This window comes from Strigops habroptila (assembly GCF_004027225.2).
Source record: "Strigops habroptila isolate Jane chromosome 13 unlocalized genomic scaffold, bStrHab1.2.pri S16, whole genome shotgun sequence".
NCBI classification, from domain to species: domain Eukaryota; kingdom Metazoa; phylum Chordata; class Aves; order Psittaciformes; family Psittacidae; genus Strigops; species Strigops habroptila.
Window position 1 is genome coordinate 5,079,334 of NW_022651054.1, and position 26,130 is coordinate 5,105,463.

At 46.0% G+C, this 26,130-nt stretch overlaps 1 protein-coding gene across 3 annotated transcripts in view; it reads left to right on the plus strand.

Moving 5' to 3' along the window:
* The window catches only part of CLIP2 (CAP-Gly domain containing linker protein 2), a 74,412-nt gene that overhangs the window by 14,700 nt on the left and 33,582 nt on the right, over positions 1-26,130 (plus strand). For all 3 annotated transcript variants that reach the window (XM_030472324.1, XM_030472325.1, XM_030472323.1), the window contains exons 2-3: positions 1,967-2,188; positions 20,614-21,152. In XM_030472324.1, coding sequence (XP_030328184.1) covers positions 2,077-2,188; positions 20,614-21,152 — 651 coding nt within the window. In that variant the 5' untranslated portion in view covers positions 1,967-2,076. The remainder of the gene's footprint in view (positions 1-1,966; positions 2,189-20,613; positions 21,153-26,130) is intronic.

A 26,130-nucleotide genomic window follows, 5' to 3' on the forward strand; every position in this document is an offset into this window, starting at 1 on the left:
ATCCCCAGCTTGCTCAATCACAAGTACAGCATCAAACCTTGTAACCAAAAGGTAGATCTGAGTGAGGAGATGTGCAGATCTAGGAATAAGGGCATGTTGTGGAGAAGGAAACCTTCAGGTTGAAAGTGATGGAGGTGGGGTGAGATCTCTTGGTAGAGCACATCACCTGCTAGCAGAAATGCTAGAAATCAAATTGCTGTGTAAAATCAAAGCTAGCCCCGGGCAAAAGGTGTCATATGAGATGGAGTGGGTGTGAGAGAGATGTCTGATGGCTTGGCAGATAGGAGGAATACTGATAACCTGATCAATGTTTCTCACCTCCAGATTCTGTTACTTGTCTCCCTGTTTTATGCTAAATAGAGCTGGGAACTGTAGCCTCCTGTCCAGCTCTGACAGCATCTGGTCCTTGCTGGGTCTGTTGCAGGAAGGCAGTTTTCTCTATTCCTTAAGAAGAGCTGTTTGATGTTGTGCATTGTTCCTGCTGCTGGTGATGTGATCTGAGCATCCCACTTCTCACAAAGAGCCCTGACTTCTGTGTAACCTAAAACACTCCCAGTCGGTGCTGTCTGCAGGTACCTGAAGCTGCCTGAGGTGTTAAGCACCCTTTTGTGGGGAACATGGGGATGAGAGGGACTTGATCCCTTGGGTTTTCACTCAGGCTGTCTCTGCTGATTCCTCCTTTCTTTGTCTCTCTAACCTGGTGTGGGACGACTGACTCTTACTACTGGAACACGCTTTGGTGTCTCAGATATTTGTGAGCCCTCAGGAACAGAGTTTTGGAATTCTCCTTGTGGTTTTTCCTCCTCTGTGTCTGCTCGCAGCTTTCCCTGGAGCCCTGCCAGCTTTCCCCTTGCTCTGACCCAGCCTGTGTTGAAATCCTTACTCATGCCTTAATCACTTCCCGTCCCCGCTATTGCAATTCCCCCCTCATGGCATCTGTAAATCTCTGCTATATTAATTCTCAGGAGTGCTGCCTCCTTCCTCAGCCCAGGCAACAGGTCTGGGTGTCCCTCAGCTTCTGGCTGTTCCTTGCCTTGCTCTCCTTGCAATTCCCTTTGCCGTGAGATCAGCATTGTCCCTGGCACACTCCGCTGCCACCTTCTTCCCTCCACATCCCAGCCTGCTCAGCCTGCCTCAGCTTCCTTTTGGCTGATCGTCTCAATGTTTTATTGTTTTTTCTTTATCCATTAGGAATGGGTTTGCATTTTTTAAAGCAGCTTAGTCATTTCCTTTATTTTTCTTGTCATAGCACTTTTTGCTTGAGTTGTGTGCTTGTTCATTCAACATCCTTGCAAGGAATTTGGAGGTTTTATTCCACTTGCCTACCAGGAAGAGAATGGCATAGGGAAGGGTTATGTGACTTCACTAATGAATAGCTGGTAGAGTCACGATTAGGTTTCAGAAAGTAAATTTTCAGTCTTACTGGAAAACCATGGGGTCAGATGCCCTTTTTCTGTAACAAGGTTTTGGATTTGTCCTTAAGGGAAAGAGCTGAAAGCCTCATCTTGGACACTGGCCTCTCCCTTCCTCCTCCTGTCAGTTTGGAGAAGCTGCCCCAAAGTCTTGTGAAAATGGGGGCCATGCACCAAAGGTTTAGTGCTGGGGTTGTTAGTGCCTTTGGTAAGGGCTCTGACAGCAGAACTGAGTCTTGGCTGATGCATGAACTGAGATTTTAGAACTTAACACCAGTTGACAAATCCCAAACTGAATTTGAATTCTTGTTTGGTGGCTCTTGGGAGGTTTCAGCATTGGTCCAGGACTCCAGGGTTAAAGTGAGACTGTGACTGGGGAAAGGAATGTAACATTAGAATGGGAGATGGAAATGATCACCCTTGTTTTACAGGAGAAGAAACAGAAGATCCTGACCCCCCCGGGGATGTAAGGAGGGTGCTGGGTACTGCTTTCTGAGATCCTGTTTAGTGCTCTCCCGCCCATTCTCCATCTGATTTGTGTTCTTCTCTCCCAGGTCTGTGACAATGGAAGAAGAGGTCCACCATCGAGAAGCCTGAACTGTGATACCAGGACAGCTCTTTGACACACTGACAATAGGAGCCTGAGATACAGGAGACAGCAAACATGCTGAAGCCAAGTGGACTTAAAATCCCAGGCAGGGCTGGGAAGCACTCCAGCCCAGTGGGACGGGCATCAGGGACCACTACAACTGCTGTGACCACTGGCTCAAAAGAAGGTAAGGACTTGATTTGGTAGGGGCACGAGCTGACCCAGGTGATTACCTGGCTTAAAGGCAAAGGCCTAGTGGTGCCAGCGTTCAGTAAGATGTGAAATTCCCCCTCTGTACATAGACTGATCATGAGCATGGATCAAAACAAGTGTAATGGGATGAGTACATGGCCTCTCTTTCCCCAGGAATGCACAAAACAGGTTGTGAAGTGGGTGGGAGACAGATGGATCCTCTGGTGTTCAGAGCTGACAGAGAGGTGCTGCCTCCTGCCTTGCTTGTTTGTGTGTGTGTACCTGTACAGACACTAACATTTGAAGAGCTGGTAATACTTAGGCAGATGGGAACCTCACCCAGGACCTTATTAAACACTGTCGTATATCCATGGCTTCTGGCCTGTGATAATGCAAGAGCAAGAACCAGGCATGTAAGGTGATTTGTCCTGTGCTGATTACCTCAAATTAGTGCCTTTGTTTGCACAGAATCATATGAAGCACTGGGATTTGAATCATGACTTTCCTAGGCATACATACCCAGACTTTACTGTCTGATGATCCATATCCAGTGTGTACATAAGCTATACAGGCTGCCATTATACAGTATAATTAACACTTCAAAAGCGTTTGAGAAGTGTTTTGCTTAGGAATCATTTTTCTGGCTTCTTTGACTTGTAGGTCCTTTGTATTAGATATAATCCAGCAAATATTCAAGGTGCAGGTTTTGTATGTAGTGCTTTTTTGTTTCCCTTTGTTGTGAAAGCCTTTCCTCTAGCTTCTGGGAAAAGAATCAGGATGATGTATATCCTACCACTTGTACATTCAGTATGTTATTCTTTCCATTTGAGAATGTCACTGGTTGCTGCTTGAGATCAGTCAGCCTCTTGTCCCACAGTATTTCAGGCTGTTGCTCCCATGCCTGGTTTCTTTGCTATATATTTCAGTCCCAAAGATGTATAGTGTTTGGCAGAAGCAGGGAAGCCTTGTACCTGTTGGACAGTATAGGAGGTAATAGTAGACAAAACTAGCTGTAGCATGCTATGGCCAATTAGTTTGTGATAATGATACTGCAGAAATGAGGGGCAGCAGACAATACTCCTTCTTATCAGACTGACTATCAGTCACTGATAGTGCATATATCATCTCTCCCACTCAGTAAATTCTTTTCTTGAATAGTATTTTAAAAACCAGTTTTAACTTGGTTTTTTGCACATGTGCAAGGTCTTGTTTGAGGGGCCAGTCACTGCGTGAGGTCAGCGGCTGAGTTCCAAATCCTTTGGTGTAATACAGCTCTGTAGGGAATGGAGCAGCACTGCTCTTCTTCGGCTGAGGGCTTGGCCCTGAATGTAGAGATAAACATTTGAATGTCACTTTTCTGTGTTTGAGTGGGTTTTAATATTAGACTGATTTCAAATTTAATATCCAAATCAAAGATACTGAAGTCTCCTTGTATCTGTTTGCTGGAGGGAAGTGTGAACTGACAAAGGACTGTTTAATTTGAAGTTCTTCCCCAGAGCCATTTTTGTATTTCCCCCTTGTTTCTCCCAGCACCTTGCTGGGATTGAGAAACCAACCTGAAGGCCTTCAGCAAAGTGACTATTTAGGTGCCAGTTGTGAATCTCTCAAGGTGCTTCATGCTGGATTTGGAATTGCAATGTGGCGTGGAGTTATTTTTGGTTGATTTTTATCACCTCAACAAGAAAATGAGGGACAAGACCTGAGGCCTGTCCTCCCCATGGGGACTTTGCACAGAGGTGTCTCAGCAAACGCAGTCACTGTGTGTTGGGGTATGAAAGAGTCAGTCAGCACTGACTGTCAGCACTGGGGTCTGATGCAGCCTTCCAGCTGAATGCAGCACTTGTGTGCTGGAGCTTCTTTGTGCCTTGTTCAGCTATAGCCATCTGTCACTGGGATAGATGTGCAGCAAAGCGTGGGCAGGATCTGCACCAAAATGGGTTTGATCTTTGCCTGAGAAGTTTGAAAATGAGTTTTTAGTCGTGGAAAAATGTGTGTATGGAGAAGGGGAGAAGACTTGGGATGGCGGGTTAGTGCTGCGCAGCTATGCTGCTGCTCCTCTGCCTCCTGGGACAGTGCAGGGAGCTTTCCAGAGTCACAGAGCTGCCATAGCTATCATAGTACTGAGCTATTTCTGCCTGGAAGGTGAGAGCAGAGCACAACGGAGCTGTTTACCCAGCCTGTGCTAGGTGGATAGTTGTGGTAGGGCTTGTAGCATCATCTTTAATGTCATCCCCTACCATCATCATCTTGCTCAGTGTCCTGCATAAGAGCTGCCACCGTGTCTATGCATGGCCTGTACCTGCTTTTCCTCCTGCAAATCTCTCCAATTGCCTGGCCAGCCCTTTGCTGCCTCCTGCTCCTCTGAAGTGGTGAGCAAAGCGTGCATCCCCAAATCCTGTTCACTTGCCTATGGGCCTCTCTGTGAGAGCAGCAGCACAGGCAATCATGAGATTCAGCCCCTGGCAGGGAAAAAACTCCAAGAGAAAATATGCTTTTTTTCCAAAGTGGTTTAATTCTATTTCAGAGCCAAGTGTCCACATCGCTAAAATCCTGACCACAGCAGGCACTGACGTCAACTCTGAGGATGCCTGCAGCCAAAGGATCTGGTGGTAGATGGCTGTGGAGACTGGATTTCATTACCTTTCCTGGGATTAATTAGGCCTGGGCCATAGGAGGGTGATGGAGCTTTGCCCCATCCTCACTCTTCTGTCTTGCTAACAAGTCACTCGTCCTCTGGCCTCTAAGTGCATCACTGGTGTTAGTTCATGGCAGTACTGATAATCCAGCTTTATCGAGAGAGGTAAGTGCATGCCAGCCTGAGGGCTGCTAGAGCTGGTAGTGCACAGTGAGCACTGAGTGCGAGCCTTTCTAATGTACAGAGGGACAATGGCAGAGATGGAGAGGCTGCAAACAATTGTTCTTTTGTGTATTTAATTCAAACACTGCAAAGGGCTTTTTCTGCTTTTCTTTCCTTTTCTGTCACTGTCCAGGAAAGTGCCTTCATGTGATGTATTTGGTGTCTGGTGGGATGGAAAGATCCGCTAAAGGTAGCAAGCTTTACATCAGGTCTTAGAAACCTGGGTGAAGGAGGTTGTGTGTGAGGCATTTGAGAAGCCCTGCAGAAACCACAAGCTCTGCTCTGTGCTGTCTTCGAACGTTTGCATGAGCTTTGTCAATTGTGTCTGTGCATTGAGAGGGACACTGTGCACTTCCTGGGACACTGTCAGGGTTTGCTTGGCTCCAGGGCCATCTGAGTGCACTGGTATTTCTGAACTCATGTACTGCCTCCACACTTTCTTTTGGCATTTCTGGCTTCTCTTGGGTTCTTTTAGATGTTTGGTGAACTACCTGAGCCCTGCAGCTTGATGGGGAAAAACTCCGATGTGGTTTGCATCATAAAATACAGAGCTGCAGCATTGATCTCTCTGAATTTGCTACCTTGAGGGAAGTCAGGAATCTCAAAAGCTTGAAATATAAATGCAAAAGAAAACCATAAATATAACAAAGTGCCGAGTTACACTGGAACAACGTACAGCCTGTTGGCTGTGAGCTGTCTCTTGGCTCTGATAGCCTGGGGCTGGCTCAGAAAGACCGCACATTGAGGTTATGTTTTCCAGATTGGGTGTCAAAAGAAGGTGCTTGTTCTCCAGTTGTACCTGAGAGTTGTCAGAGAGCCATTAGTTGCAAATCAGTTTTGAAAAGCTTCATGCTTTCTTCCTCTACCTTTCCATATGCTGAAAAGTCTTGCCTGCAGAAGTGCAAGTAGATGTATTTTCCTTTACTTTTAGTCTGGAATACACAGGATGCTTTGGTTTCTCCTTTCTCTTTTCCCCAGCACTCTGTTCTTGTTTGTTTGTAGAAGGTCAAATGTCTTTCATCCATCTTCATCTCTTTTCCATTCCCAGCGGTGTGTACCCTGTTAAACATGTGGGTTGTCAAGAGTACGTGGACATCTTACGGAACAGCACAGAGGACTGATGCAGATGGAAGATGCTGTGTGCTCATGCATATGTAATCTCACAAGTCATGGCTGTAGGTTTCTGCAGAGACCAGATACGGTGTATTCACAGCATGTGTGACAAGCTGGCTCAATAGATCAGAGTTATTTTTCCTGAGAACTTAGTTGGAGCCCCTGTTGTCTAGAAATACAGTTACTTCTGAGGGCTGCTTCTAGTTTCAGAGGCTTGGCAATTCTCCATGTGTAAGTCTCTTTGCATACCTCTATGCCCCATCATTAATGAGCTATACCTGCATGAATTCTGCTGGAGGACTCTAAATCTCCCCACCTCACTTTAGCTCCTCTGTAGGATTCATGTCTTGCTCTTGCCTCCCTCAGTGGGAAATCTTCATTCCTTTTTGTGTATCTGCATTAGGGTTAACAGCAACATCTTGGTAAATTAACTTGGAAATCAGTTGTTTGCCCCTTTAGTTTCTCAGGATCTTGTTGGAGTAAATTGGCTGGATGCATAGCAATAAGATGTAACTTCTGCTGCCCCTAGGGTTATTTTGTAGTAAAACAGAGGCTGGGAAGGTTTCCTTGATGAGGAATTTATGCCTTGCTAATAAGAGAGCTTGGGCAGCTTACTCCTGGGTAATCATTGATGGGTCGGCAGTGTCTTCACACAGGCTTTTTTATAAAGCTGCAAGAAAGAGTGCTGAACCTGTCTAGTTTTGTGTCAGTCCTCATTCCCAAATATGCAAGACTACACTACTGTTTTGTCTAAAACAAAAGGAATGGGGTTGTGGTGTCCGGAGCAGCTGATTGACTGGCGCAGACATAGGGAGCTAATTCTTGTCTATTCAAAGGCTTTGTGGCTCTTGATTAATATTAACTTGGGGCGTTGTGCACTGGCAAATCAAGAGAAAAGACCCCACATGGTGGGGCCAGAGGCTGCTGTTATTTCTAGCAAATGTTTGTGTGTTGCTGTTTTGCTTCAGGCTTCATGGAGTGATAAGTGTTGTCAGCTCTCATCTGAGCGCTGTCCTCAACGCAATCCATGCTGCAACCCTGAATGGATATTCCTGGAGTCAGATTAGTGATCCTGGCTGGAAATGCATTATTGGTGCCTGTGAAGTTTGAGCAGGTCTTGCTTTATCTTAATGGGTCTGTGTACATAGGATCTTCAGTTCCAGGGGGAATTGGGAGGGCAAAGTGCCAACGAGCATGTTTTAAGATCAAACGCCTCTGACTACTACAGTATCAGCAGATTATCTACCAATTAGGAGAAAGAGCTCCAGTATCCCTGTACACACAGGGCAGTCATCTGTTCAAGGAGTTATCAGATGTCTGAAAGAAAACAAGAGTGTGTTTTCAAGGGCTGCACAGGAAAAACTGCAAAGGGGGGTTGTTGGTTTGCTGATTTCACATTGATGTACAGCTCGGATGGAAAAGTGAGGCTGGGAGGGAAGCTGTGGTGGCTGATGACGTAGGAACTGTGACAACCACCGGAGCAGCTTTGCTGAGTGATCATGAGAGCTTGAGCATATTTGTTCATCGTTGCTGTGGGGTGACTGAAGTGCCCTGTGTGTAGGTCACGTCACTCTCTAGGGAATCCACCCCTTCAGGTTCACCTCTTGAAGAGGGAAAGGACCTTTGGCAGCATTCTTCTCCCAAGGAGAAGTGGTCTGATGCATTCCAAGCACTAGAAAAGGGTGCTGAATCACTCTTGATTAAATCAGCTTTACAGGTGACATCTAGAGACAACTGGGAGTCTGGTTTTAATTGTCTTAATCATTAGATGCTCTTAGAAGGATTTGATATAGTTAATCCTTAATGTTCAGCGCACACATTGTAGAATGAGATGCGAGCACACACCGCAGGCATATGGAGGTCAGATGTCCTCCTGCTCTCTCTGTCTGGAGCTCCTCGCAGACAGCAGGGAAAGAAAATCTGCTTCCCAAAGATGTTCAGTTTATGGTGGTTTGAATATAATGAACCAAATCCTATTCATCTGGGCTGGTGTAAGACTGCAGTAACATTAGTTGGCTTGTGGTTACACCTATTGGAGTAAGGGTTTAGCTTTGGGGCAGAATCTGCTCCTGCATGTTCTGCCTTGAACAATTGAACTAATCCTGCAAGAACAGATTAATCATTAGAGGCCTGAGCCAATAGTCATTGAACTCAAAGGAAAGATTCCCTTTGACATAGATGGATTTGGGATGGGAATCCATAGGATTATAGTGGCATCAGACTGTTGCTAGATAGTATTGCCTGTTGGTTGGATTTAACCATCACATGCTCACCCTGCATGTGAGCATCCTCCTTGCAAGCAGTTAAATAGGTGAATTGGTCTCAAAGAAAGCCTTAGGATACTTAGAATACAGATATTTTTCTCTGTTTATTTTGGGTTCAGTAGGATATTTACTTACTTTTTTTAAATAAAGATGTTGGAATGTAATATCCCCTTAAAAGAAATAGGGTTTTTTATGTGGTAGTGAGGTCTGTAAGAAAACTCTATGTATCACAAAGCTGTCAAAATGGGCTGTCTGTGGCTTAAGCAACTCCATCCAGCACCCAGTTAATGGTCTCTCTAGTACAAAATGTGACTGTTTTGGCAATGCTGTTTTCCAGCACATGGAATGTGTCCCCTGTGTGCTACATCTGAGATGTGATGGCCTGAGGATGCTGCAGAGCACTTTACTTGCACAGTTTTGTATATAGAATTCTTTGTGAGAAAAGAATTTTACATGGTTGCTGAGGGGATTTTACATGATTGCAGAGGAAGACAGTGCTGAACTTTGCTATGAGTACATCTTAGAAACTGAACTTACCCTGAGAATTCAGGAATCGGTTGGATGTAGCAAAGTGCCAGTGCTCTAATTTGCAGGCAGTGTTACACAGGAGTTAACTGCTGCTACCAGAGTATTCCCAAGCTGCTTGATGAATCCCTACCAAGCACGAGCTGTAAGTTGTTCTCACTTTCTGTAATTATAAGCCTGCTGTGCACCTGTGAGCCCTCCCTGTCCTGACACTCCAAATGCTTCACCATCACCTCAGAGGCCTGGGGCTGTGTGGTAAGTCAGCATTTCTTTTACACACAAGACAACATAGAGAACTGGGTCTTGCCTAATGTCATCCTGTGAGTCAGAGGTGAAAGTGGAACAGTTATCCTGGCCAGCAGGCTTTTCTGGCCTTTTGTCCTCCCAATCCTGGCACCCTGAGCAGCAGCTTCCCTCTCTGACTATGCTCCCATAGTCCTTGTTATTGACTAAAGTGCTGTGTCTGTAACTATTGGAGGATTTGGAATCTGGCTGAGGGTATGTGGCTGTTGAGCACATACGAAATGTGTCTGAATCCTGCACTTAGGATGTGCTTGTTGTATTTCACACTTAAACCTGTATAGTTGCTTAGGATTCGTCATCATCATCCCTGAAGATGGCAGGAGCCTTCTGTATTGCTCTAATTTATTTATCAAAGAATCAGAGAATGGTTTGGGTTGGAAAGCTCATCCAGCTCCAACCCCCTGCCACAGGCAGGGACACCTTCCACTAGAGCAGGTTGCTCCGAGCCCCTATGTCCAACCTGGCCTTGAACACTGCCAGGGATGGGGCAGCCACAGCTTCTCTGGGCACCCTGTGCCAGGGCCTTACTTGCATAATATTATTATAATTATATTTTTATCATCATCTGTCCTGGCCAGGTGTGTTCAGAGGATAAAAACATGAAACTGATCATCTGATGATGTTCTGAAGAAGTGGCATAAGAGAGAGGGATAGTTCACACCTGAATGTCTCAAACCAGTGAGATAAACTTATAGCTTTGGGTTTGAGATACTTACTGTGGGTTTCATGGAATCATAGAAGCATGGAATACCAGGTTGGAAGGGACCTCAAGGATCATCTGACCCAACCTTTCTAGGCAAAGTATGACTGAGACTAGATGTCCCAGCACCCTGTCCAGCCAAATCTTAATGTCCAAAGTTGGGAAATCTACCACTTGCTTGTGGAGATTATTCCAGTGGCTGGTTGTTCTCATTGTGAACATTTTCCCTCTTGTGGCCAGACATGGCCAGTTACTCCATGTCCCGGGAGTAACTTGGGCTCATCACCCCTTGTCTTTCTATGTTCATATCATAGCTCCAACACTTTTAGGGTCAGATCTGGATCATGTTCATGTTTTTTCTCAAAAAAAGGATTAGACATCTGCTGCAAATAGATGATTTGGATTTTCTGCAGAGAGTGCCCGTTCCTGTACAGCTCATTGCCTTTTGAATGGGATACTTCGCTGTTTAAGCCAGATATTTGGAATAAAGTAGATGACTCAGTGTTAATCTGCTCTCAAATATCCTCTTGATTAGATTAGGGAAAACAGAAACAGCCCAACAAACTCTGCATTCTGCATCGTGTGGATCTGTGCACAATCAGTCTGTTGTGACCTTTGGGGGAGATGTATGATCTGTGCATGGATGTGTGGCTGCAGAAATAGATGGATGATGAAGTAATGAATCAAAGCTATGTTTTCAGCACAGTGCAGCCCCAGGGTTGTGTGCAAGTTTGTTTGGCAATTAAGAGATGTTGGTCTTTACCTCTTCTGTGGTTCCCCTGGGATCCTGGGGTGCTGAAGGCGGTCCCTGGAGTGTCCCTCTTTCAGGGAAGTGGATGAATGATTCAAAGGGATGGTATAGTTGTACTGGCTGTCACGTTTCTACTAAGAAGGGAAAACCTTACATACAAGACAAAGCATGGTGCTTGCCTTTCTTCTGATACCACCCCAGTGCTTCAATCATCAGTGCCTTAACTTTCTGCTGTCTTCCAGGATAGCTGCTTACACTGAAAACATGCCTCATAGCATGCTGGTAAGGAGTTAACCAAGCTTCCTCCTTCATTATTACATGTCAGGTGTTAATTGTTTGTACTTTTTCCCCTCAAGACTAGGTGCACAGAGGGCATGAGAAAGTACCATTCATGGTTACAGGCTGTGAACTCTTGCGACAAGCAGTCAGTGTGAAGATTAGCCCAATTCCTGCCAGAGGGAAGCAGAACAAAGTGATGTTGGAAACTCAGAGAAAAACTTGTGCTTGTACCTAGGAAATGTTCCTGAGGTTCAGCAGGTAGACATGAGAAGCTCTTATGAGTCAAGAGAGGAAGAATAGGGAAGATCTTACTGATGACTAGCCCTTCACATGGGGAAGACCTCCCACATGCCAGCAGAGCACTCACTGCCTGAGCTTGCAGCTTCCATCTATGCAAACGCACCCCTGGCTTGAATTCAGGGATGCTTTAAGCTTGAGCTGGAGCACATGGGCCTCAAGTGCTGCTGGTCCTGAGCTGATAGTGCAGCAGGAGCATGTGTATGAGCAGCATGGCTCATCAGCTGCCGTTACAGGCAAAATGCTAATCTGGTTTGAATGGGATAACCAGATCATCCAAGAGCTGTAAGGGTGTGAGGGAGGGTTTATAATGCTTGTTATGTGGCTGGAGTAAGTACTATGCCCAAAGGCAGTCGTGCCAAAGTCAGAGGTGAACCAGGCTCTCTCCTGGTCATTTAACCTTCCTTTCCCTTGGATTGTTAGAGCTACAGCCACTCTGCTCGTGCATGGCTGCTCATGTTATGCTCTGTGAGTAAATATCCTGAGTTATGCACGCACAGCAACTCCTGCATCACATTCCTGTGCAGGCAGCTGCTGTTGGAGCTGCTGATCCCCTGGTCTGTCTCCAGTCTGACCATAGAGTAATAATTACTCTCTTGATGGACCAAGCCAGGCTATTTGTGATACCTTCTCTTCTCCATTTTATTGGTAGTGAGCTAATTCCATGATTTCTGAGTGAATAAGTCAATGGCCTTTCTGTGTGCATCTGCTTGAGCACTGTGCTCCTGGTTGCTCATCTCTTTCAGTTAGTACTGTTAGGTTAGGAATGGCACCAGATCCATCCCAGTGGGTTTTATGTGGGAATGATGCCCGGACAAAAATCCTACCCTTAAAAAGTCTGTGAAACTTCAAAACCCTGCTGCTTGATTGTTTTTCTGATGGAAAGCAAGCACTATCTATGCTTTGCTTGGCTGCTTTTTACAATGCTTAGTACTCAAGATAAATTTGTCCAGTTCAGAAGGTGTCCTGAGCCTGCTCCTCTCTCCATGCCAGTGCTCTGCCTGGGAAATGGTTTATAAATGTCTCATTAAAGACCTGTGTGTGCCTCCTTTTCTTTCTTTTTGTCATGGGATCAGCTCACTGAGAGCAGCTGTCTTCACTTCCGTAACAGCAGCCCCCAAACCATGCTTGTGCCTTACAGATTCCCACAGCCTAAGAAACCATGGACAACTGTGCGCGTATGTGTGTGCCGGGGTTTGCAGACATGGCGGGCTTAGGCTGAGCTCATTCCCAAGCTTTTCCATGCTGCTTTGAAAAGAAAAGACTCCAAGAAGTCAGCTTTGTGCTAGGTTTATAAAGAAGCCGAACATATGGTGTGTCTATAGCTACGCCACCGAAGACGTGGAGCTGCGGGTGAGAGTGCTGGGGATTTGAGGGACGTGGTTACACGGTGCAACATTCAGGCTGCACTCAGGAAGGAAGCTCACTGCAGGCAGGAGCCATCCCTGTAAGTGTGTCTCCACCAGTTGGTGTTCTTGCTCTCGGGACTATCTCATGGGTGTCCATTGTACTGGGCTACCCCAGGCTGCTTTCTCATGCTCCTTTCTGTCTTTTAAATCTTTTAGTAGTTGTGGTCTGGGCAAGGTGACCCAGTTTGGATATGGGGTTGAGGGGTCAGGGCTTCTTGGATCTTTACAGCTAAGGGCTTGTTTAAATGGAAAATTATATCCTCTAGTTCAAATAAGCTGTAGTGAAAAAAGTGAATAATGCTTCCGAGTAGAATATTCTCTAGTTGAAGTGACTATTTACAGAAGGATGAAGCCTGTGTTATTCCATAATACACCAGGGCTTACTTTAGCATAGTCCTAGCTTTTCAAATGTCTCTGACTTATTTCTAGAGGCAGGGGTGCCACAAGCTGGGGAGGCAGACATGGGTGCTCTATCCTTTGTCAAACCTGAAATACCCTTAAAATTGAGGGATTTTGTTTTCGTTATTTTCTGGGCAAACTGGGTGCTGCAAACTGGGTGTGAAAGATGGGTCCTGTTCCAGGCTGTTGAATAGCTTATTGAAACATGAATGTTGAAAGAATATATACTTAATTTTTAAAATAATAATTATGTAAAACTGAAGACTGTAATCTTGAGATGAATAGATCCATCCATATGCTGCAAGTTAATTATCCCTTACTGAAAGAAACCTTGTGCATTTTCTACTAGTCGCTTGCCTCCCGAGTGCCCTGTGCTGCCAAAACCTATCTGCTTTGCATATGTTGAATACCATTGTTTATTTGAAAAGCTTAAAATCCTCACCCATAACAAATATATACCTTTGCTGTTTGTTTCTTTTAAGAATGATCTAGTGTAGCTCCTAAACCCCAGGGTCCTCCATCCCTCCTGTCTCCAGCGGGCACCAAGAAAGCACGTCTCGCCTGTGGCAGAGCAGATTTCGTACCAGTCAGCCTCTTGAATGAGACCTTTATAAGAAGGCTTTTGTTCCTTATGTCTGTTTGAGGTTCAGTGCCCTTCCCAGCTGCCCTTGTGAAGACAAATATCTGCCTCAATGGGTATCTCCTTGCATTCAGTGCTGCAACTTTGCAGCAGTTCTCATTTGATTTTGCTTGCTCATTCATAAGTCTCGTTTCTTATTTTCTTCTTTTCCTTCCTCCTCCTCACAGGTTTCTTTCTAGGCATGCCTCCTCTTTCGAAGGAGCCAGAGCCAGTGATGCTGAAGTTGTATCAGATCTTAATATCCACGCCATGGGGGTTATTCCAGGGAACAGCAGGCAATAGATTGCCAGGGTGCCAGATGCAGAGCTTGTCTCCATGCCAGATTACAGCACCAACTTTTCAGCTTTGAACTTGCAGAGCTCTCGTTCGTTGTTTCCAAGTCAGCCATAAATCTCTCGGGCTGCTTCCTCCCACAGACATTTGGCTATTGCTTGCAAAGTGTTGCTTTCTCTCACAGTCCCCTCTTCCCTCTCTCTGCCTTGTCCTGCGGCTCTGAAAGGGCTGTGATAAATCTTGCAGAAAACAGCTGCTTCGTTGCTGTGCTGGGTAATTTGGGTATGGCAGAGTGGGTTGGCTTTCACTGGATTGCCAACAGTGTCGTGTTTATGTAATCCCAGCTGCTTTGAGAAGCTCCAGTCCCTGTGTGGGAACCTGGAGATGACATGTGGTGAGGCCTCACCATCGGAGTGCTGTGCAGGCAGCAGGCAGGCAGCCAGCCCTTCTCCCATGGGAGACCCTGTCAGCCTGTGTGGCTGCTGCTGGTGCTGTCTCCCTGCCTGTGGGGTGGCAGCTCCTGGTGGTGCAGTGGGTTGTTCTGCCTGTCTCTTGCCTGGTAGACTGTAATTGATAGGGACCGAGGCTGGAGTCTTTGGCAGCAGATGCTCTGGACTGTCCTTCTTTATTCCTTTCTCTGTAGGGGAAGCTCTGATCTGCTCCGCTCTCTATTAGTTAGTGCATCTCTGTGTTGTGCTTGGGGGTGAAATAGTGTTGCAGACCTAGAGAGGCTTACAGTAATTGCAATGTAAAAGAACAAACAGAGCTAGGAGCTTATAGGTACTTGGTTGTAAAGACAACATGCTGCTATTCTGCACCTCCAGGTGATAGTGGAGGATGGTGGTCTGTTGCCAACACAAATGCTTGGTGCTCTGAGTACAGGCTGCGGGTTGAATGGTGCGGTGTCTGACGTCCCAGCTGATACCACATCCCCACATCATCACCTAAGCACTGATTTATAGGGCAGTGAGCCAGGCTGCCCTAGTGCCTCTGAGGCTTTACTTAATCCTGTGTCAGTAAAACCATACATTATTCCTTTTAGCAGGCACCCCTGTGGCCAGCGGTGTGGTTTCCCAACTGATAAAATCTGTCTCTGCTTCAAATGGGCACTGGGATCCCCTGGTCACGGGGCTGCCCTGAAGCCCTGCCCAGGCTGGGAGGGAGCAGAGCTGGCACCAGTTCTGTGACTAGTTTGGTTGTAGAGCTGCACATTGAGATGCTCACAAGCTGCAAGGCATGCTGCCCTCGCACAGGTCAGTGAGATCTATAGCACCACTATAGATCTATCTATAGCATGGGCCAGCGAGATGAGGATGTTGTGTCTTCAGGTCTTGTGACAGTGACTCTTCTGCCAGGCTTGGTGCAGCTTTTCTTGCTGACTAGTGGATGAGAAACTTGTTGATTGCTGTGGAGAGGGAAAGCAGCCTGGGAGTGGAGAGGCAGTTCTGTGCTGCATGTTGGGCTGTCTTGTCATGTGGTGAGATTTGAGGGTAAAAACTTCTGAAGATTAAATGGAGAAGGACGAGACCTCTCCTAGGGGCACAGTAAAGCTCTGCTCTAAGTATGATGCATTCTCTCATTTCTCCCTCCTTTCTGGCGTGAGATGCTACTCTGGTGTATCTCTCTCTTTCTTTCTTTCTTTCTTCCTTTCAACCTAATGTGCTTCCATTTTATCAATTAACTGCCTGTCTCCTGATTCCCATGGCAACACAACAGGCTGCATTTGTGATTCCTTTGGCAGTTGGGGTGCCTGGCATGTGTCTTGGGAGCAGTGAGATTACAAAAGGGTTCTGCAGGGAGTAGGAAATACGTGGCCAACACTCACTAGCTTCTCATGCTAAACTATTTTTCTCTTCCTCTCCCTCCTCCCCTTTAGAAACAAGTTTCCTTTGCCGTCTGGTTCAATTGCCTGTTGATAAGAAATGAGCAACTGAAGTGCAGTGGGAGGTCAGAAGATGTGGGGGGGGGGGGGGGATGTGAATGGCACTTAGGCATAGCACAAGGCAGAGCATCTCATCAGGGATCCTGCAAAGAAGGTTATTCCTGCTGCTGCTGCAGAGCAAGTGCTGTGTTCCTCCTGCTTCAGCTTTCAGAGCTTACTTGATGGGGGGACTCCTGCTCCTGTACTGTACAAAGCTCTCTTCACCCCTTCCTACAGCAGACACTTCCAAGAGCTGGAAGAGTCTGTCCTGTTTGTAGGGGGAGTCCTGCTTCCAGGGATTTTGGACACATGGCTTTCATTGGCACAGTAATGAGAGCCATGAGAACAGGCTGAAGTTTCAGTTAAAACTTTTAACCTCTCCAGCTCTTGGCTGATAGGGATTTGTTTGGCTCCTGAAGTATTGGTGCCCTGTCACTGTGGGGTACTCTGTCACTGTGGACCCCTAAAACTGATGAGACAAGTTTATAAGAGGGGGTCCTAAGCACCAGGGCTGCTGTGGCTGTTATGAATGTGTCATGTGGGCACTTTATGAAGGGAAAATAGAGATTTAGAGTTGGATAAGATGTGCATTTAGTGGATGCTGTGTGTATGACTGATTTATAAGTTGTTGTTCAGCCCTGAAAGCTGTGAGCTACAGGAAGACCATTTAAACTGAAAAGAATGAGCTGGCCCATGGGCACACAATAGGGTTTTAAAGTTGGAAAGCCCAAGTGGAAGAGATCCTGCTTACTGCTTGTTGTATCTTGGAGCCTGGTCCCCATGAGAGGGAGGGAGAGGAGCTGCTATTCCAGTCCTGGCAAGTGAGGTTTGTGTTGGACAGAGCAGCAGAGGGAGATCCTCCTGGACCAAGGAAGGAAAGAGCTTTCCTCTTTGATGGCTTCCAGGTGAGCTGCTGAGTTGGGTGCCTAATAGTCACCTTCAAAGAGTTCCTGTGGCTTCTTGATCAGCATCACCAGGTAATGGCAGGGTTGAAGTAGAAGATGATCAGTCTATATTTTGTTGGGTTTGTTTCTCTTGTGGAACTTCTCAAGTTTATATCTGAGATCTGTAGCCTCACTTTGCTGCCAGAGTGTTTCCTGGAACTTGGTGTTTAACTAGGGGGTCTGACCAGAAACAACAAATCCAAGTGATGCAGGCATAGACAAGCTCTTTGGATGCCCATAGGCTGGAGAAAGCTCAGGAATCCCAGGCTCTTTGGTGGCTTTCCCTGAAGCTGTGAGAGCTGCTTGGAGAGCAGGCAACTCCAGATGTCAGGTCTTGGAGAGCAGAGTTGTCAGCTGATTTTCTTTCAGACTATCCTCATATACTCATGGGGTCAAAGATAAGTTCCTCATCACTGTGTTTTGCCTTCTGAAGGGCTGGTGACTAGATACCTGGAAGGATCAGAGCTTAGTCTACTTAGACTGCTCTGGGTGTTGTCTGGCCATCTAGTTAATGGGTCCTTCAAGACCTGAAGCCAAGAATGAGTTTAGCTTGATGAGTTTAGCTCTTGGCTCCTCTGAAAACCTAATGCACAAAAGCCTCTTAGCTGCACCGTAGGAAAATTGGTGGCTTACTTGTTATTTTATATGTGGGTAATGAAGGTCATGGAAATACTAAGTTTTAACAACAGGGCCATAATGAAGGTGAACCTCTGGCAGTGCCTCACTTAAATCCTATTTCTGAATAATTCACCTCATGCTAAAGACCAATAATGCTTCCGACTGAGCTGCTCAGCTCTGGAGCCTGCAATTAGGTGGTTTCCCTGAGATGTTATAATTACTGTAGTTGCAGCCCTGCCTGTCAGACAGGCACCTAAAACCAACGGAGGCTATAAAGTCCCACTAAAATTTTGGCTTTTGAGGGAACACAATGTTGCACCAAAAATCTAATGAACTTTCTTTTCTTTTTTTGTTCTGGTCCATGTCAGTTTTTGAAGGTGTTTGCTCTCACAGTGAAATATGGTGAGTCTAGACGTGGTTTTAAATCCTGCTGCGTTGTTTGTTCAGCCTTGGGCAGCCTTCCTGCCTTTCTCTGCTTGAGCTTCACTGCTGAAGGGTTTGCTTATCTAAGCCACATTGCAGAGGTGTTTGTGAGCGCTAATGTAACCTGTATCTTGATCCTTAACTAACAGCTGTAATAAGGACTCGTGCTGAAATCAGGCTCCAGTAGGACTAGAAAACCAGCTTTGATCTTATGTGAATAGAGATGCAGAGCCCCCCAATTTCTGTGCTTATAGTTCCCTGTGTGGTAGAGTTGAATTTGTCTGTTGTGCTTGGCACATTGCACATGTGTCTCACGAACATGCCAGCAGCATGAGATCTGTGTGTTGCGGCACTTTGCTGAGCATGGAACCAGGATGGAAGTTGTGTTTCTAATTTATTCTCATAGCGATGGAAGGAGAGAGGTACATATCACAGATGCTGTTGGTGATAAACCCCTGTAGCCATCTCTGGTTGTTAAAACTAAAAGTCTCTTTAATGTAACTTGCAGGTTCCTAATCTGGCTTCTTTACTGTCTTATGCTATTAAGCACTGATATGAAAATGGTGGCCTTATTTTCTGCTTATGGTTGTTTTTATGGTTCATATGGGTGGAACCCTGTTTCCCTCCTATCTCTTCTTATTTAAAGCCTTTTGTAAAGATCAAAAGCTCTAAGCATCCTTATAGTTTTTGGTTTTCACTTTTTAAGGTGAAACCAATTCTTGGGTGTAATGCCATCCCTCTAATGGACCTCATGTTCTCACACTGTCTTTTACAAGATTGAGAGGAACATGGGCTTGAATGTCAGGTATTTCCAAAAAAAATAAGTTAATGCAGAACATGTAAGGTTGAGGAAACTTTCAGAGTAGGGCCCAAAGGCCAAGAGAAGGTTTCTCCAAGAGGCCACAAACAAGCTGGTGCAACTGTGCCATAGGGATTTGTCAAGAGCCTTGACTCTGGAGTCTAATGAGAACCAAAGTATCAATATTAATTGCTCTTGGTGCTGGTTTAGCAGAAACTGTAAGTTCTTTATGCTAGCACTGAAGCATTGGTGCTCTTTTCTTTCCCCTGACGTTAGGCCTTTAGCAAAGCTTTGAGGTATCTTGGGTTGAGGGTTTTTATATTCTTCAGGCTTTCTAGAAGCTGAACCTTATCTCTCAGGCCCATTACTTCTGAAAGAGCTGTAGAAATTGTGCAGCGGTGGCTGAGGCTGAACAGGTTTCACAGTTCATTTCAGACAAGCACTTGAGTCTGGCTTGTTTCTGCAGCTCTGAGGCTTTCTCTGTCAGCCTATTCCAGTAGCAAAGAAAAATCTCTTCCTGGTGGGCTTTAGGCTATTCTGGTTGGTGGCACCCGGAAATTTCAGGTTAAAGTTTGACTGAAGAGCCCAGGTGGCTTTCATTGAGCACAGGATGTATGGGACCAAGTCTTGTGCACCCACCCCCTACACCAGCTGTGGGGAGAAGTATACTTGGGACCTCAGTGCTACCAAGAGCTGAGGATGAATGAAGATCCACGACTTGCTGGATCTTTATTTTTCAAGCTTAATTCTGCAATCTCTTGTGTGGTTTCTTTTAGGGCTTTACTTAACCTCCCCCTTTAACCTTCAGAGGGTTTTAATGAAGTCCATATGTCCTTGTCTTTCCTTCCTTGGGGCCTAGGCTGAAAGCCCAGTTTATGATAGTTTGACAGTGGCGTTGGCATGAGTTGGGTCCTGCGATCTTGTTTGCTTGGGTTGTCTTTGTTCCACTTCAGACACCAGTCACGTATTTCAGGACCTCCTTGTGTATTACACAGAGTTTGGCCAATCAAGGGTGTGCTGAAGAGTGAGTGGGACAGTGAATTTCCAGCACCTGCAGTTTTCCCTCTCTCAGCTCAGGGAAGCATTTCTGGAGATCTGGCTTCAGCTCGATGGGCTGATGCTGGAATAAGTGTTCTTTACTGTGGGTTTTATTGAGCTTGGTGCATGGTGTGTCAGCCCTGGCAGGCTGTGCATGCAGGGGGGTGTGGATGCTTCCTGTTTAGAGAGATGCTGTTTATATTGAACATACCCCAGGTGTCTGCTCACTGCTGGGTTCTGCTCCAGCAAAGGGCATAGCAGCAGCTGGGGAAACCGAGTAGATTGCAAAGGCAGCTGCGTGGTCCCACAGGAGCTATTAGTGCCCTTGGTGGGACTCTAAATACTTGGACTGTTTGTCTGTATCCAAACACATGGAGGAGTTGTAGCACCAGGTACTAAAATATCAGCGCCTTGTACTTATTTTTCTTACTTTTTTATTATTTTTTGGATGAATGGATGACTTTGGCACCTTTCTTCAAAGCAGCAGTTCTTGATCTCCTTTTGATCCTGAAGGACTTAGCACCACTCCTGTCTTTTTGAGCTTATTCACACTAGTACTGCCACGCAAAATACCCTTTGGTGCTGTGGTGGGACTGGGGCATTGTAAAGGGGGATGAAGACACAGAGTGGGTTCTTTGTTGTGTGCAAGACCTGCAGAGCCTGGGCAGCAGATGGAGATTTCTGTAAGTAAATAAGGAAGATGTGTAAGTAACGGGGTCACTCAGGTTTTAACCTTCACTCAGTGTTAACCTGCAACCTAAGTTGTTGTCCCAGATGCTTCCTTTCTCTAAATGCCCTTTCCTGGTGTTTTGGCTGCCTTTTAGGATTTTCTCCTCATACCAAAACCTCTTTTCCCTTGATTCACAGGCTCACCTTTACACAAGCAGGGTACCACCTCCACCACCAGCGCCGAGAAGTCGGGTTCAAAGGTTGCCGAGGTGGGCGATGATTTCCTGGGAGACTTTGTGGTGGGCGAACGCGTCTGGGTAAATGGAGTGAAGCCAGGTGTGATCCAGTATCTTGGGGAGACGCAATTTGCTCCGGGCCAGTGGGCAGGGGTTGTTCTGGATGACCCGGTGGGTAAGAATGACGGCTCTGTCGGTGGAGTGCGGTACTTTGAATGCCAGCCGCTGCAGGGGATCTTTACGCGACCGTCCAAGCTGACGCGGCAGCCGGTGGCCGAGGGCTTGGGGAGCGACGGCCCCTCCGTGGACTCCCTGACGGCTCAGAACTTGTCACTGCACTCGGGAACAGCCACGCCACCTCTCTCCAGTCGTGTCATCCCCCTGCGGGAGAGCGTCCTCAACAGCGCCATGAAGACGGGCAACGAGTCTGGATCTAACCTCTCGGACAGTGGGTCTGTGAAAAAAGGGGAGAAGGACTTACGGCTCGGAGATCGCGTGCTGGTGAGTTGATTGTGGGGTCTCCCTAGAAAGGCAAAGATCAAGGATTTGCCCCTTCCAAAAGTTACCCAGTCAGGTTCAGGACAAGACAAAAGGAGGACAACTGGTGGTGAGGTGTGGGACAGACCATGGCCTTGGAAGGGGAATGCCTGGTTCAAGCAGATGTAGAACTTCTGCATTGGATGGGGCTTGGAGCAACCTGGTCTAGTGGAAGGTGTCCCTGTCCATGGCAGGGGGTTGGCACTAGATGAGCTTTAAGGTCCTTTCCAACCCAAACCATTCGTGATCCTATGATTCATTGTTATTTGGGATGCTGTGTCTTCTGGACATGTCTCTTTCACATGATGCAAGAGAACTTGTCCAGTAGAATAAGTGCTCTGGAATAAGTCCTGAGCAGTAGAATGAGGTCAGAGAGAAGGCAAATCAGATGTGAGAGGGAAATAGAAGAAAAATCATTTATGATTATTTAGATACTCTCCATAATGGTGTGTATTGGGGCTTTTGAGTAATTTGCAATATAGTGTCTTGTTGCATGTGGCTGTACATACTCTGCTGGTAACTTCCCTTTTGGTGCTTCAGTTTTTATATGTTGGACTTAACGCTAATTCCTTTCCTGTACAGAAGGGAACTTGCAATTGTTTTTATATAGGGGCAGGACTTTGGGAGAGATCACTGTACTGATGGATGGGTTCCCCACATCTGATTGCTGCTGCTGTTTTCATTGTCTAGAAGAGAGTACCTGATGACTTTAAGCCAAAATACCACACTTAGTACTAAGTGTGGCTTACTGGAAGTTTGCCATCAAGCTTAGCATCATTTGTGTCCTAGCAAAGGAGTAATGCTTTCAGTGGAGGTGGAGAATGAAAAGAAAGATAACAACTCATGGAAACTCAAAGCATGAGTTTTGTTCTGCAGCTCTGGGAAAGAGTTTAGTTTTGTTTAGTGTGTATGATACGTACTGTAATATCAAATATTGGAAGAGCCAAGCATTTGAGCACAGATCTGTTGCAATATCCCCAGTAATATCCCTGGATCCAGAAGATGAAGGTGACTGACCAACTGTGATGGTGGGTTGCAGAGGGTTAGTCTTTGTACATCCTGGGCCATCTGGCTCCCATTTAAATCAGCTGTGTAGCATTTCCTTTTTGGGGCACCAGGTTCCAATACCAATAGTGGTAGCAGGGAAGTGTAGACAGGCTTGCCATCTGTTTAATAACTGGGTTTGGTAGAACTTGGCTCCACAGCTGATGTGAATCAGGAGTGTGTGCAGAGGGGTGTCAGAGGCAATCTCAGTATCCTTTGTGGTCTCAGAGCAGGTTTTTCTGCTGGTGATAGCAGCAACCCTGGGCAGGCTGTAGCTCAAGCTCATGGAGTTGATTCCCATTTTAGGAGAAGCAGTTGTAGAAGGTAAACTGCAAAATATAAAATCTGTGGTAAACTTGGCTCTGTTCTTTCTCAACCAGCCAGGCAATGGAGTAGTGTTCTCCAGACTTCATGTTTATCCTCTCTCTTCTCCTGGGGCAAGGTCTATCCACTTAATAGTCCTCTTACCTCAGTGTGGCCCACCCAGACTGAGAGTTCAGCATACTCAGGCAATACCAACTGTTAGTATCTCTCTCCTTAGCTTCTGTCGAGTTGTTTTATGGGGGTATTAGGGGTAATTTTGTTTGGGATTTTGTTTGTTTGTAAGGTGGGTGCATCCTTAAAAGCTCTCCCTCCCTGCCTGCTGATTTATCCACTCCAGATGTTAGAAGATAAAATTTGTGCTATCATTTGTTAGTGTAATAAATGGCTCCAAGAGCAAATCTGGAATGAGCTCAGCATCTCGCTGTCTCTAGCAGGACTGCTCAGCTTACACTGGGAATTGTTTGCATGCATTAGTAGAGGTCCAGGAAAAGAACAGATAATCAGTGACAAGAAGAAGAAAGAATTTTGCTGTTAAGTTCAGTAACATGTGCTTGGCTTGGCAGATGGCTGCTTTCACTAATGGAGATGTCAGCTAATAATGTTTAGTGCTTGAATACATACGCAATAATTCTGGATTAACCTGAGTTGCCTCAAATTCCCTGAGTAAATCTTTGCTCTTGTCCTCTACGGCTCGGTACAGGTTTAGTTGTCTTTATTACTCTTAGTCTGTGCTTTTATGAAAGATTATCTTTTTATTTGCGAATGGCTTTTAGGCACTTGGGATCCACCAAAGGCTTTTCAAGTGAGGGAGGACACGTGTGTTCTGTAACTGCTCAGTGAATGGAGCACAAGGTTGCAGGGGTCCCTTCCAGGCCTGTGAGGCTGCTCTGCATTGTGCTCATTCCCTGCTAGTGGTTTTATTTAACCTCACTTGAGTCCATTATAGCTTGAAGACATTTTTTGCTTTTCAGTGAGTGAGTTCTGCCTTTTTGGCACTAGCAGTTGCAAAAAGTAACTTTTGGCTTTCCATTAGAAGCTTTCCATTAGAAGAATTAGATAATATTTGCTTTTGGCACTTTCTAACTCAGATTTTCTCCCAGAGATGCAAAAATTTCATTAAAGAGGTGAAACAGCCACTCTGATATTGTAAAACTCATCTCTTGAAGTCTGGCAAATGAATGTGGAACAACTAACCTTTGCTTTAGTAAGAATGGAGCTTCCCAAAGTAAGGTAATTGCTGGAGTGCTGCATTTAATGTGAGGCTGGCTTGTTGCCTTTCTCCAGGGAAAGAAGAGATGGAAACAGAGTGATGGAGCAGTTGAGCATTTTCTGCTTGGGAGGAATCTCTGCTGTGTTGGGTTTTTTGTTTCCCTAAGAAAATGTATTTTACATGCTTTGGGGAGGCTTTCTCAGCACATGAACACATTCCACCCTGAACACATTCCACAACCACCTGGTTGCTTTCTTAAGGTGAAAGGAAGTGGCTGTTCTCTGTATGTCAGTCTAAATAATAATAACTAATAGAGGTATTCTGGCCTTTAGCCTTCCTTGTCCTGACTGGGATTGCACTCTTCAGTACTGAAATGTAGTAATAGGACTATTTAAGAGCCAGGTTATATCCCAGTGGCTGATTGACTCTTGCTGGGATGAGGCGGGGGTTGCCCCAGATACCCTTTAGATGCATTCTACTTGTGTGATTTTGCTACAGCTTGTAGGTGGCCAAAGCCAGAACAGATGCTGGAAGAGCAGCAGCAGCTCTAGTGGGGAGATTCCAATGGAGTGATGCTGGATGGCAGCACTGCTGTGGCAGGCTGGCTGGGTGGGTGAAAACAGACTCTGGGCTCCCTCCTGAGTGTGTGATTTGAATCACTTTCTCCTCTCTGTGCTGCAAAGTCTCTTTGTCTGTGGTGTGTTGCAATCTCTGGCTCTTGGCAAGTGAAAATTCTCATGAATAAATTCAGCACCGCCCCTGCCCTAACCCTGCTGTGCCAGCCTGAAGCTGCAGAAAGCCTTTAACCACCTGAGTGAAAACTCATTGCCATTAGAAGCTCCCCAGTGAGGAAAATTGCAGCCTGAGCCCTTCTCCTTGGGCAGAGACAACTACTACTTGTGCTGCTGCCGCCAGCTTGCTGTGAGCTATTTCAGTGCCTGAGTCTGAAGCCTTGCTGCTGTGAAGGCATATGAATGAGGTGTTATGAAGGAAGGATTTGTGCTCTTTAGCAGAGGTCTCCTAGCTTCCTGGGGTCTTAGAGGAGCAGCAGTGCTCCTGGATGGGCTTTACAGATGAACAATCACAAGTGATTTCCTTATTGCAAACCAGGCAGTAAGAAAAGGCAGATCCTCTTCTGTAGTTCTAGTAGTAATTTCAGGGAAGGCGTTTTCAGTATTTCATTGCCTGTTTTCAGCTCGGTCCCTAAGGACACTGTGTCATGACTAGATTGTGTAACAGTACAGCAGAGCCCGAGACTTTGCTTGGGAGCATGGGAATGATGGAGCTCTGTCTCTAAGGAGGTTTGGGACAGGCAATAGGAAGTGCAGTCTTCCAGTTGCTTGCAGGATTCAGGAGACAAGAAAACATCTAGGTCTTCTAGTCCAAGCTCTTTCCCTGCTATCTAAGATTGTTGCCCTTCCACGGTGTGAAATACAGTGACTGGTGTTGTCACAGGCCTGAGTGTTCCCTGTCACTGCAGTGAAACTAAGGGGAAATAAGAAGCCCAAAGCAACCACCCTTCACTGCTGCCACATTAACCCTTGGAGGCTTTTTGTGCACTCACACACCCTCCTAACTATTCATTTAGGTTGATGCATTGGCCAGTCCTTGTCTTCTGTGTGCACTCTCTGTCATTAAATAGGAGTTGTAAGTGGCCTGTGGTGGAACAAATGGTATTATTACCGTGGGTGGACTTTGTATGAGGCTCAGGAGGGGATGCTGTAATTCTAGGCTTTCCTCTTCCTCCACATCCCTAGGACATTATTTTCTCAATGATGCCTGAAAGATAAATGTGCAGAAATGTCTTGCATCAGCAGTGCTGTCAGACTCATCCCTGTGCAATGCTGACTTGGGCTGTGGGGATACAAAAAGATGAGTGGTTCAATTAAAAGAAACTCTAAAAATTCCTGTAACTTCACATAGGGAGGGATGTCCTGTAATTCCTGGCTGCATCTTTCTCCCTTTACCCTAAAAGCTTCTCTCTCTTCATCCTAAAAGCCTGTTCTGGCATTCAGAGATGACTTGGGGAGTATCTGGTCAGATGAAACTGCTAATGGCCACCTGAAGTAAGTTGTATTTACAGACAAACCTGACCACAAGCCAGATCCCCACCTTACCACCAGCTAGGTGAATGCTGTTCCTGGCTATCAGGTGGGACACAGTCCCAGGAAGTGGCACGCATTTCCACATGTATGCACATTAACCCCTTGTACGTACAGATCATTATTTCATGTGATCTGTAATGGCTGGACCCACACCCTCCTGCTGCTGCAAAAAGCACCCTCTGTAAATCAAGTCTCATACAGCAATCTTCTGCCATTGATACTTGGAAGAGCTAAACTGTGCGTGGTGGGAAAACGCAGC